This window comes from Argiope bruennichi, chromosome 7 (genome assembly GCF_947563725.1).
Source record: "Argiope bruennichi chromosome 7, qqArgBrue1.1, whole genome shotgun sequence".
In the NCBI taxonomy this organism is placed as follows: Eukaryota; Metazoa; Arthropoda; class Arachnida; order Araneae; family Araneidae; genus Argiope; species Argiope bruennichi.
In genome coordinates this window covers 68,177,210-68,190,689 of record NC_079157.1, presented here as the reverse complement: position 1 = coordinate 68,190,689, position 13,480 = coordinate 68,177,210, and the positions used below count along the sequence as shown (strand labels likewise).

The 13,480-nt window shown below is 58.7% G+C and overlaps 1 protein-coding gene across 1 annotated transcript; it reads right to left on the bottom strand.

Annotated features, from left to right (window-relative positions):
- Nucleotides 1-578: 578 nt before the first annotated feature.
- LOC129974983 (fibroin heavy chain-like) lies at nucleotides 579-12,855 on the bottom strand. Its single transcript, XM_056087824.1, has one exon. The coding sequence runs from the start codon at nucleotides 12,837-12,839 to the stop codon at nucleotides 672-674; it is 12,168 nt and encodes a 4,055-aa protein (XP_055943799.1). The 5' UTR covers nucleotides 12,840-12,855; the 3' UTR covers nucleotides 579-671.
- Nucleotides 12,856-13,480: the final 625 nt, after the last annotated feature.

Here is a 13,480-nt window from a genome sequence, read left to right as displayed (position 1 = left end):
AATTGTAAATTAATATTCTAATTATCAAGAGTATAAACCCCTCCTACCTTTAAGACTTTAGAGTCATCTTAATTTGTTCGAAAGTTTAACATGAAATAATTTTGAAGAACATTTGATCTTCACATTATATTTCTAGCTTTCATATCGTTTTGTAATAAATTAAATTTTTAATAGAGTCTGTACTTCCAACAGAAAATGTCATTGCATTAACGGATCGATAAGTACTTGGTTCCAAGCCTTCTTTGATAGAATATATCATCTAAATAACAATTAACTAAAAGTATATATTTCGCCGAAACATGAGTGTTGAAAAGTACATTTATTTCCATGAGGATTAAATAAATATCTCTTTTTGCAAAGGCAGAAAAAGTTTATAATTTTACCATTTGTCTAATAAATGATTCTAGCTGACAAATTAGGATGAAATTACAAGTAAATCCTTCTAGCTTATATTGGGTGCTGATAAAGAAATTTATTATCTTATGTTGAATATACATTTTTCAGCAAATAAAGCGAAAAACATTTAGTAACATTTAATAAAATAAAAATGTTGAAAAAAAGCAACAAAGAATGCGAAATATTTCAATAATTCTTAATTTTATTTCAAAAGAAGTATATTGGAAAAAATCAGTTAGGGATTCAAAAAATTAAAGACAGCTTACATCAATTTCTTAAGAGAGAGCTTGGTATACGGATTGTCTGACCAAAGAAGCTGATTGCCCAGCAGCGCTGGAGTTAACTTGCCCAATGTTAGCTGAACCAAGAATATGTACCAAAGCCGAAACGAGTTCGAGTAAAGCTTGTACAAGAACATCACAGCCAGACAGGCCAGGATTACTTGAACTAATTTGAGAAACAACATTGCTGATAGTATTCGATAAAGCTGCAGGATTAGTTGGGCCGCCACTTGATACCAAAGACGTAACAGCGGAAGACACTCTCGAAGCCGCACCAGGTGATGACAGGCGTGACGCTGCAGCGGAAACCGATGCTGCTGCACCTTGTTGTCCACTGTATGCACCACCACCATATCCTCCTTGACCGACTCCTTGAGAACCTAATCCACCATATCCACCTTGTCCTCCTTGGCCGCCGGCTGCTGCTGCGGCTGCGCCACCTTGACCAGCTCCTCCTTGACCGCCTAATCCGGATCCATATCCTTGTCCTGCACCTAAGCCTCCTCGTCCTGCACCGCCAGCTCCTCCGGCTGCAGCTGCAGCGGCAGCGGCACCAGCTCCTCCTTGTCCGGCTCCATATCCTCCTTGACCGGCTCCTTGAGAACCTAATCCACCATATCCACCTTGTCCTCCTTGGCCGCCGGCTGCTGCTGCGGCTGCGGCTGCGCCACCTTGACCAGCTCCTCCTTGACCGCCTAATCCGGATCCATATCCTTGTCCTGCACCTAAGCCTCCTCGTCCTGCACCGCCAGCTCCTCCGGCTGCAGCTGCAGCGGCAGCGGCACCAGCTCCTCCTTGTCCGGTTCCATATCCTCCTTGACCGGCTCCTTGAGAACCTAATCCACCATATCCACCTTGTCCTCCTTGGCCGCCGGCTGCTGCTGCGGCTGCGGCTGCGCCACCTTGACCAGCTCCTCCTTGACCGCCTAATCCGGATCCATATCCTTGTCCTGCACCTAAGCCTCCTCGTCCTGCACCGCCAGCTCCTCCGGCTGCAGCTGCAGTGGCAGCGGCACCAGCTCCTCCTTGTCCGGCTCCATATCCTCCTTGACCGGCTCCTTGAGAACCTAATCCACCTTGTCCTCCTTGGCCGCCGGCTGCTGCTGCGGCTGCGCCACCTTGACCAGCTCCTCCTTGACCGCCTAATCCGGATCCATATCCTTGTCCTGCACCTAAGCCTCCTCGTCCTGCACCGCCAGCTCCTCCGGCTGCAGCTGCAGCGGCAGCGGCACCAGCTCCTCCTTGTCCGGCTCCATATCCTCCTTGACCGGCTCCTTGAGAACCTAATCCACCATATCCACCTTGTCCTCCTTGGCCGCCGGCTGCTGCTGTGGCTGCGGCTGCGCCACCTTGACCAGCTCCTCCTTGACCGCCTAATCCGGATCCATATCCTTGTCCTGCACCTAAGCCTCCTCGTCCTGCACCGCCAGCTCCTCCGGCTGCAGCTGCAGCGGCACCAGCTCCTCCTTGTCCGGCTCCATATCCTCCTTGACCGGCTCCTTGAGAACCTAATCCACCATATCCACCTTGTCCTCCTTGGCCGCCGGCTGCTGCTGCGGCTGCGGCTGCGGCACCTTGACCAGCTCCTCCTTGACCGCCTAATCCGGATCCATATCCTTGTCCTGCACCTAAGCCTCCTCGTCCTGCACCGCCAGCTCCTCCGGCTGCAGCTGCAGCGGCAGCGGCACCAGCTCCTCCTTGTCCGGCTCCATATCCTCCTTGACCGGCTCCTTGAGAACCTAATCCACCATATCCACCTTGTCCTCCTTGGCCGCCGGCTGCTGCTGCGGCTGCGGCTGCGCCACCTTGACCAGCTCCTCCTTGACCGCCTAATCCGGATCCATATCCTTGTCCTGCACCTAAGCCTCCTCGTCCTGCACCGCCAGCTCCTGCGGCTGCAGCTGCAGCGGCAGCGGCACCAGCTCCTCCTTGTCCGGCTCCATATCCTCCTTGACCGGCTCCTTGAGAACCTAATCCACCTTGTCCTCCTTGGCCGCCGGCTGCTGCTGCGGCTGCGGCTGCGCCACCTTGACCAGCTCCTCCTTGACCGCCTAATCCGGATCCATATCCTTGTCCTGCACCTAAGCCTCCTCGTCCTGCACCGCCAGCTCCTCCGGCTGCAGCTGCAGCGGCAGCGGCACCAGCTCCTCCTTGTCCGGCTCCATATCCTCCTTGACCGGCTCCTTGAGAACCTAATCCACCATATCCACCTTGTCCTCCTTGGCCGCCGGCAGCTGCTGCGGCTGCGGCTGCGCCACCTTGACCAGCTCCTCCTTGACCACCTAATCCGGATCCATATGCTTGTCCTGCACCTAAGCCTCCTCGTCCTGCACCGCCAGCTCCTCCGGCTGCAGCTGCAGCGGCAGCGGCACCAGCTCCTCCTTGTCCGGCTCCATATCCTCCTTGACCGGCTCCATATCCTCCTTGACCGGCTCCTTGAGAACCTAATCCACCATATCCACCTTGTCCTCCTTGGCCGCCGGCTGCTGCTGCGGCTGCGGCTGCGCCACCTTGACCAGCTCCTCCTTGACCGCCTAATCCGGATCCATATCCTTGTCCTGCACCTAAGCCTCCTCGTCCTGCACCGCCAGCTCCTCCGGCTGCAGCTGCAGCGGCAGCGGCACCAGCTCCTCCTTGTCCGGCTCCATATCCTCCTTGACCGGCTCCTTGAGAACCTAATCCACCATATCCACCTTGTCCTCCTTGGCCGCCGGCAGCTGCTGCGGCTGCGGCTGCGCCACCTTGACCAGCTCCTCCTTGACCGCCTAATCCGGATCCATATCCTTGTCCTGCACCTAAGCCTCCTCGTCCTGCACCGCCAGCTCCTCCGGCTGCAGCTGCAGCGGCAGCGGCACCAGCTCCTCCTTGTCCGGCTCCATATCCTCCTTGACCGGCTCCTTGAGAACCTAATCCACCTTGTCCTCCTTGGCCGCCGGCTGCTGCTGCGGCTGCGGCTGCGCCTGCGCCACCTTGACCAGCTCCTCCTTGACCGCCTAATCCGGATCCATATCCTTGTCCTGCACCTAAGCCTCCTCGTCCTGCACCGCCAGCTCCTCCGGCTGCAGCTGCAGCGGCAGCGGCACCAGCTCCTCCTTGACCGGCTCCTTGAGAACCTAATCCACCATATCCACCTTGTCCTCCTTGGCCGCCGGCTGCTGCTGCGGCTGCGGCTGCGCCACCTTGACCAGCTCCTCCTTGACCGCCTAATCCGGATCCATATCCTTGTCCTGCACCTAAGCCTCCTCGTCCTGCACCGCCAGCTCCTCCGGCTGCAGCTGCAGCGGCAGCGGCACCAGCTCCTCCTTGTCCGGCTCCATATCCTCCTTGACCGGCTCCTTGAGAACCTAATCCACCATATCCACCTTGTCCTCCTTGGCCGCCGGCTGCTGCTGCGGCTGCGGCTGCGCCACCTTGACCAGCTCCTCCTTTACCGCCTAATCCGGATCCATATCCTTGTCCTGCACCTAAGCCTCCTCGTCCTGCACCGCCAGCTCCTCCGGCTGCAGCTGCAGCGGCAGCGGCACCAGCTCCTCCTTGTCCGGCTCCATATCCTCCTTGACCGGCTCCTTGAGAACCTAATCCACCTTGTCCTCCTTGGCCGCCGGCTGCTGCTGCGGCTGCGGCTGCGCCACCTTGACCAGCTCCTCCTTGACCGCCTAATCCGGATCCATATCCTTGTCCTGCACCTAAGACTCCTCGTCCTGCACCGCCAGCTCCTCCGGCTGCAGCTGCAGCGGCAGCGGCACCAGCTCCTCCTTGTCCGGCTCCATATCCTCCTTGACCGGCTCCTTGAGAACCTAATCCACCATATCCACCTTGTCCTCCTTGGCCGCCGGCTGCTGCTGCGGCTGCGGCTGCGCCACCTTGACCAGCTCCTCCTTGACCGCCTAATCCGGATCCATATCCTTGTCCTGCACCTAAGCCTCCTCGTCCTGCACCGCCAGCTCCTCCGGCTGCAGCTGCAGCGGCAGCGGCACCAGCTCCTCCTTGTCCGGCTCCATATCCTCCTTGACCGGCTCCTTGAGAACCTAATCCACCATATCCACCTTGTCCTCCTTGGCCGCCGGCTGCTGCTGCGGCTGCGGCTGCGCCACCTTGACCAGCTCCTCCTTGACCACCTAATCCGGATCCATATCCTTGACCTGCACCTAAGCCTCCTCGTCCTGCACCTCCAGCTCCTCCGGCTGACGCTGCAGCGGCAGCGGCACCAGCTCCTCCTTGTCCGGCTCCATATCCTCCTTGACCGGCTCCTTGAGAACCTAATCCACCATATCCACCTTGTCCACCTTGGCCGCCGGCTGCTGCTGCGGCTGCGGCTGCGCCACCTTGACGAGCTCCTCCTTGACCGCCTAATCCGGATCCATATCCTTGTCCTGCACCTAAGCCTCCTCGTCCTGCACCGCCAGCTCCTCCGGCTGCAGCTGCAGCGGCAGCGGCACCAGCTCCTCCTTGTCGGGCTCCATATCCTCCTTGACCGGCTCCTTGAGAACCTAATCCACCATATCTACCTTGGCCGCCGGCTGCTGCTGCGGCTGCGGCTGCTCCACCTTGACCAGCTCCTCCTTGACCGCCTAATCCGGATCCATATCCTTGTCCTGCACCTAAGCCTCCTCGTCCTGCACCGCCAGCTCCTCCGGCTGCAGCTGCAGCGGCAGCGGCACCAGCTCCTCCTTGTCCGGCTCCATATCCTCCTTGACCGGCTCCTTGAGAACCTAATCCACCATATCCACCTTGTCCTCCTTGGCCGCCGGCTGCTGCTGCGGCTGCGGCTGCGCCACCTTGACCAGCTCCTCCTTGACCACCTAATCCGGATCCATATCCTTGTCCTGCACCTAAGCCTCCTCGTCCTGCACCGCCAGCTCCTCCGGCTGCAGCTGCAGCGGCAGCGGCACCAGCTCCTCCTTGTCCGGCTCCATATCCTCCTTGACCGGCTCCTTGAGAACCTAATCCACCATATCCACCTTGGCCGCCGGCTGCTGCTGCGGCTGCGGCTGCGCCACCTTGACCAGCTCCTCCTTGACCGCCTAATCCGGATCCATATCCTTGTCCTGCACCTAAGCCTCCTCGTCCTGCACCGCCAGCTCCTCCGGCTGCAGCTGCAGCGGCAGCGGCACCAGCTCCTCCTTGTCCGGCTCCATATCCTCCTTGACCGGCTCCTTGAGAACCTAATCCACCATATCCACCTTGGCCGCCGGCTGCTGCTGCGGCTGCGGCTGCTCCACCTTGACCAGCTCCTCCTTGACCGCCTAATCCGGATCCATATCCTTGTCCTGCACCTAAGCCTCCTCGTCCTGCACCGCCAGCTCCTCCGGCTGCAGCTGCAGCGGCAGCGGCACCAGCTCCTCCTTGTCCGGCTCCATATCCTCCTCGACCGGCTCCTTGAGAACCTAATCCACCATATCCACCTTGTCCTCCTTGGCCGCCGGCTGCTGCTGCGGCTGCGGCTGCGCCACCTTGACCAGCTCCTCCTTGACCACCTAATCCGGATCCATATCCTTGTCCTGCACCTAAGCCTCCTCGTCCTGCACCGCCAGCTCCTCCGGCTGCAGCTGCAGCGGCAGCGGCACCAGCTCCTCCTTGTCCGGCTCCATATCCTCCTTGACCGGCTCCTTGAGAACCTAATCCACCATATCCACCTTGTCCTCCTTGGCCGCCGGCTGCTGCTGCGACTGCGGCTGCGCCACCTTGACCAGCTCCTCCTTGACCGCCTAATCCGGATCCATATCCTTGTCCTGCACCTAAACCTCCTCGTCCTGCACCGCCAGCTCCTGCGGCTGCAGCTGCAGCGGCAGCGGCACCAGCTCCTCCTTGTCCGGTTCCATATCCTCCTTGACCGGCTCCTTGAGAACCTAATCCACCATATCCACCTTGTCCTCCTTGGCCGCCGGCTGCTGCTGCGGCTGCGGCTGCGCCACCTTGACCAGCTCCTCCTTGACCGCCTAATCCGGATCCATATCCTTGTCCTGCACCTAAGCCTCCTCGTCCTGCACCACCAGCTCCTCCGGCTGCGGCTGCAGCGGCAGCGGCACCAGCTCCTCCTTGTCCGGCTCCATATCCTCCTTGACCGGCTCCTTGAGAACCTAATCCACCATATCCACCTTGTCCTCCTTGGCCGCCGGCTGCTGCTGCGGCTGCGGCTGCGCCACCTTGACCAGCTCCTCCTTGACCGCCTAATCCGGATCCATATCCTTGTCCTGCACCTAAGCCTCCTCGTCCTGCACCGCCAGCTCCTCCGGCTGCAGCTGCAGCGGCAGCGGCACCAGCTCCTCCTTGTCCGGCTCCATATCCTCCTTGACCGGCTCCTTGAGAACCTAATCCACCATATCCACCTTGTCCTCCTTGGCCGCCGGCTGCTGCTGCGGCTGCGGCTGCGCCACCTTGACCAGCTCCTCCTTGACCGCCTAATCCGGATCCATATCCTTGTCCTGCACCTAAGCCTCCTCGTCCTGCACCGCCAGCTCCTCCGGCTGCAGCTGCAGCGGCAGCGGCACCAGCTCCTCCTTGTCCGGCTCCATATCCTCCTTGACCGGCTCCTTGAGAACCTAATCCACCATATCCACCTTGTCCTCCTTGGCCGCCGGCTGCTGCTGCGGCTGCGGCTGCGCCACCTTGACCAGCTCCTCCTTGACCGCCTAATCCGGATCCATATCCTTGTCCTGCACCTACGCTTCCTCGTCCTGCACCGCCAGCTCCTCCGGCTGCAGCTGCAGCGGCAGCGGCACCAGCTCCTCCTTGTCCGGCTCCATATCCTCCTTGACCGGCTCCTTGAGAACCTAATCCACCTTGTCCTCCTTGGCCGCCGGCTGCGGCTGCGGCTGCGCCACCTTGACCAGCTCCTCCTTGACCGCCTAATCCGGATCCATATCCTTGTCCTGCACCTAAGCCTCCTCGTCCTGCACCGCCAGCTCCTCCGGCTGCAGCTGCAGCGGCAGCGGCACCAGCTCCTCCTTGTCCGGCTCCATATCCTCCTTGACCGGCTCCTTGAGAACCTAATCCACCATATCCACCTTGTCCTCCTTGGCTGCCGGCTGTTGCTGCTGCTGCGGCTGCGGCTGCGCCACCTTGACCAGCTCCTCCTTGACCGCCTAATCCGGATCCATATCCTTGTCCTGCACTTAAGCCTCCTCGTCCTGCACCGCCAGCTCCTCCGGCTGCAGCTGCAGCGACAGCGGCACCAGCTCCTCCTTGTCCGGCTCCATATCCTCCTTGACCGGCTCCTTGAGAACCTAATCCACCATATCCACCTTGTCCTCCTTGGCCGCCGGCTGCTGCTGCGGCTGCGGCTGCGCCACCTTGACCAGCTCCTCCTTGACCGCCTAATCCGGATCCATATCCTTGTCCTGCACCTAAGCCTCCTCGTCCTGCACCGCCAGCTCCTCCGGCTGCAGCTGCAGCAGCAGCGGCACCAGTTCCTCCTTGTCCGGCTCCATATCCTCCTTGACCGGCTCCTTGAGAACCTAATCCACCATATCCACCTTGTCCTCCTTGGCCGCCGGCTGCTGCTGCGGCTGCGGCTGCGCCACCTTGACCAGCTCCTCCTTGACCGCCTAATCCGGATCCATATCCTTGTCCTGCACCTAAGCCTCCTCGTCCTGCACCGCCAGCTCCTCCGGCTGCAGCTGCAGCGGCAGCGGCACCAGCTCCTCCTTGTCCGGCTCCATATCCTCCTTGACCGGCTCCTTGAGAACCTAATCCACCATATCCACCTTGTCCTCCTTGGCCGCCGGCTGCTGCTGCGGCTGCGGCTGCGCCACCTTGACCAGCTCCTCCTTGACCGCCTAATCCGGATCCATATCCTTGTCCTGCACCTAAGCCTCCTCGTCCTGCACCGCCAGCTCCTGCGGCTGCAGCTGCAGCGGCAGCGGCACCAGCTCCTCCTTGTCCGGCTCCATATCCTCCTTGACCGGCTCCTTGAGAACCTAATCCACCATATCCACCTTGTCCTCCTTGGCCGCCGGCTGCTGCTGCGGCTGCGGCTGCGCCACCTTGACCAGCTCCTCCTTGACCGCCTAATCCGGATCCATATCCTTGTCCTGCACCTAAGCCTCCTCGTCCTGCACCACCAGCTCCTCCGGCTGCGGCTGCAGCGGCAGCGGCACCAGCTCCTCCTTGTCCGGCTCCATATCCTCCTTGACCGGCTCCTTGAGAACCTAATCCACCATATCCACCTTGTCCTCCTTGGCCGCCGGCTGCTGCTGCGGCTGCGGCTGCGCCACCTTGACCAGCTCCTCCTTGACCGCCTAATCCGGATCCATATCCTTGTCCTGCACCTAAGCCTCCTCGTCCTGCACCGCCAGCTCCTCCGGCTGCAGCTGCAGCGGCAGCGGCACCAGCTCCTCCTTGTCCGGCTCCATATCCTCCTTGACCGGCTCCTTGAGAACCTAATCCACCATATCCACCTTGTCCTCCTTGGCCGCCGGCTGCTGCTGCGGCTGCGGCTGCGCCACCTTGACCAGCTCCTCCTTGACCGCCTAATCCGGATCCATATCCTTGTCCTGCACCTAAGCCTCCTCGTCCTGCACCGCCAGCTCCTCCGGCTGCAGCTGCAGCGGCAGCGGCACCAGCTCCTCCTTGTCCGGCTCCATATCCTCCTTGACCGGCTCCTTGAGAACCTAATCCACCATATCCACCTTGTCCTCCTTGGCCGCCGGCTGCTGCTGCGGCTGCGGCTGCGCCACCTTGACCAGCTCCTCCTTGACCGCCTAATCCGGATCCATATCCTTGTCCTGCACCTACGCTTCCTCGTCCTGCACCGCCAGCTCCTCCGGCTGCAGCTGCAGCGGCAGCGGCACCAGCTCCTCCTTGTCCGGCTCCATATCCTCCTTGACCGGCTCCTTGAGAACCTAATCCACCTTGTCCTCCTTGGCCGCCGGCTGCGGCTGCGGCTGCGCCACCTTGACCAGCTCCTCCTTGACCGCCTAATCCGGATCCATATCCTTGTCCTGCACCTAAGCCTCCTCGTCCTGCACCGCCAGCTCCTCCGGCTGCAGCTGCAGCGGCAGCGGCACCAGCTCCTCCTTGTCCGGCTCCATATCCTCCTTGACCGGCTCCTTGAGAACCTAATCCACCATATCCACCTTGTCCTCCTTGGCTGCCGGCTGTTGCTGCTGCTGCGGCTGCGGCTGCGCCACCTTGACCAGCTCCTCCTTGACCGCCTAATCCGGATCCATATCCTTGTCCTGCACCTAAGCCTCCTCGTCCTGCACCGCCAGCTCCTCCGGCTGCAGCTGCAGCGACAGCGGCACCAGCTCCTCCTTGTCCGGCTCCATATCCTCCTTGACCGGCTCCTTGAGAACCTAATCCACCATATCCACCTTGTCCTCCTTGGCCGCCGGCTGCTGCTGCGGCTGCGGCTGCGCCACCTTGACCAGCTCCTCCTTGACCGCCTAATCCGGATCCATATCCTTGTCCTGCACCTAAGCCTCCTCGTCCTGCACCGCCAGCTCCTCCGGCTGCAGCTGCAGCACCAGCGGCACCAGTTCCTCCTTGTCCGGCTCCATATCCTCCTTGACCGGCTCCTTGAGAACCTAATCCACCATATCCACCTTGTCCTCCTTGGCCGCCGGCTGCTGCTGCGGCTGCGGCTGCGCCACCTTGACCAGCTCCTCCTTGACCGCCTAATCCGGATCCATATCCTTGTCCTGCACCGCCAGCTCCTCCGGCTGCAGCTGCAGCGGCAGCGGCACCAGCTCCTCCTTGTCCGGCTCCATATCCTCCTTGACCGGCTCCTTGAGAACCTAATCCTTCATATCCACCTTGTCCTCCTTGGCCGCCGGCTGCTGCTGCGGCTGCGGCTGCGCCACCTTGACCAGCTCCTCCTTGACCGCCTAATCCGGATCCATATCCTTGTCCTGCACCTAAGCCTCCTCGTCCTGCACCGCCAGCTCCTCCGGCTGCAGCTGCAGCGGCAGCGGCACCAGCTCCTCCTTGTCCGGCTCCATATCCTCCTTGACCGGCTCCTTGAGAACCTAATCCACCATATCCACCTTGTCCTCCTTGGCCGCCGGCTGCTGCTGCGGCTGCGGCTGCGCCACCTTGACCAGCTCCTCCTTGACCGCCTAATCCGGATCCATATCCTTGTCCTGCACCTAAGCCTCCTCGTCCTGCACCGCCAGCTCCTCCGGCTGCAGCTGCAGCGGCAGCGGCACCAGCTCCTCCTTGTCCGGCTCCATATCCTCCTTGACCGGCTCCTTGAGAACCTAATCCACCTTGTCCTCCTTGGCCGCCGGCTGCGGCTGCGGCTGCGCCACCTTGACCAGCTCCTCCTTGACCGCCTAATCCGGATCCATATCCTTGTCCTGCACCTAAGCCTCCTCGTCCTGCACCGCCAGCTCCTCCGGCTGCAGCTGCAGCGGCAGCGGCACCAGCTCCTCCTTGTCCGGCTCCATATCCTCCTTGACCCGCTCCTTGAGAACCTAATCCACCATATCCACCTTGTCCTCCTTGGCTGCCGGCTGTTGCTGCTGCTGCGGCTGCGGCTGCGCCACCTTGACCAGCTCCTCCTTGACCGCCTAATCCGGATCCATATCCTTGTCCTGCACCTAAGCCTCCTCGTCCTGCACCGCCAGCTCCTCCGGCTGCAGCTGCAGCGACAGCGGCACCAGCTCCTCCTTGTCCGGCTCCATATCCTCCTTGACCGGCTCCTTGAGAACCTAATCCACCATATCCACCTTGTCCTCCTTGGCCGCCGGCTGCTGCTGCGGCTGCGGCTGCGCCACCTTGACCAGCTCCTCCTTGACCGCCTAATCCGGATCCATATCCTTGTCCTGCACCTAAGCCTCCTCGTCCTGCACCGCCAGCTCCTCCGGCTGCAGCTGCAGCAGCAGCGGCACCAGTTCCTCCTTGTCCGGCTCCATATCCTCCTTGACCGGCTCCTTGAGAACCTAATCCACCATATCCACCTTGTCCTCCTTGGCCGCCGGCTGCTGCTGCGGCTGCGGCTGCGCCACCTTGACCAGCTCCTCCTTGACCGCCTAATCCGGATCCATATCCTTGTCCTGCACCGCCAGCTCCTCCGGCTGCAGCTGCAGCGGCAGCGGCACCAGCTCCTCCTTGTCCGGCTCCATATCCTCCTTGACCGGCTCCTTGAGAACCTAATCCTTCATATCCACCTTGTCCTCCTTGGCCGCCGGCTGCTGCTGCGGCTGCGGCTGCGCCACCTTGACCAGCTCCTCCTTGACCGCCTAATCCGGATCCATATCCTTGTCCTGCACCTAAGCCTCCTCGTCCTGCACCGCCAGCTCCTCCGGCTGCAGCTGCAGCGGCAGCGGCACCAGCTCCTCCTTGTCCGGCTCCATATCCTCCTTGACCGGCTCCTTGAGAACCTAATCCACCATATCCACCTTGTCCTCCTTGGCCGCCGGCTGCTGCTGCGGCTGCGGCTGCGCCACCTTGACCAGCTCCTCCTTGACCGCCTAATCCGGATCCATATCCTTGTCCTGCACCTAAGCCTCCTCGTCCTGCACCGCCAGCTCCTCCGGCTGCAGCTGCAGCGGCAGCGGCACCAGCTCCTCCTTGTCCGGCTCCATATCCTCCTTGACCGGCTCCTTGAGAACCTAATCCACCTTGTCCTCCTTGGCCGCCGGCTGCTGCTGCGGCTGCGCCACCTTGAGCAGCTCCTCCTTGTCCACCCAATCCGATGCCATATCCTTGTCCAGCACCGCCAGTTCCAACAGCGGCTGATGCGCTAGCAGAAGCTGATGTCGAGGAAATGCTATTTGCCTGAGCGAACATGGAAATTAAGCCTCTGATTTCGTTTATGAACTGGCTGTTAACTACTCCAGTCGTCTGTAGGAATGCAGATGCTAAAGCGTCGGCAATAGCATTAGTTTTTACTTGAGCGCTCTGTCCTCCTCCTTCTGCTATGGCTATCTCTGCCACTGCTGAGGCGAAGGCCATGTTCATTGCTTGCAGTTTGTTCTGGGAAGTCTTTCCGCTTCTCTCCATTTTATCTACACCCATCTTGATAGATGTGGCAATCGTATCTATGTCATCCATCTGTTCATTTGTAAATGCTCCTGATTGTCCTAAAGCAGCAGAAAAGTAAGTCATGAAGCTTTCGGCCATGCTTGCGCTTTGCCATGGTGACTGACCTAGAGCGAATATGCTCTGGGAGCAGATCACTACGAGAACTGATAGGGCAAGTCGAGTTGTCCAAATCATTATGTTATTGGTCCTTTTCGACTGAATGATTTTTCAATGCATTTTTTCCTTTTTTATACTCTGGATTTCGTGATTCATGCAGTTGAGTCAACATATTTGTTCCACTTTCTGTGGCTGACGCATATTTGTATATGAAAATGATTTGCGTCATCCAAATTGCACAGTATTTTTTTATTTTTGTTTTCCTTGCGTGCGAACTTATTATTGCTGAAAGAGATTACATTATTTTTTTATGAATGATGAACTTTCATTATTAAATCCTACGTTAATATAATTGATTATTCTCATCCTTCAAGAATTCTAATTATTACAATATTTGATATATTGTGAGAAAATGAACATGAACAGTGAAATTTTAATCGTTGATTTGGATCAAACTATGCTATGAGAGATAAAAGGTAAAACAATTAATCTACTCCCTGAATAAAAATTCTTATAAATACATTCCATTATTAAACTGTAAATAACATATCAAATTATAAACTTTCACTAATTATCTATTCTTCTGTAAAATTTCATTTTGAAGTAAATTTTTTGGAACACGTTAAAATGTTAATTTGTCCATTTATAACAAATTTAATTAGTTTGATCCATTTTTTGAAAGCATAATACCAAAATATACTCTTTAAAATATGCTTTTC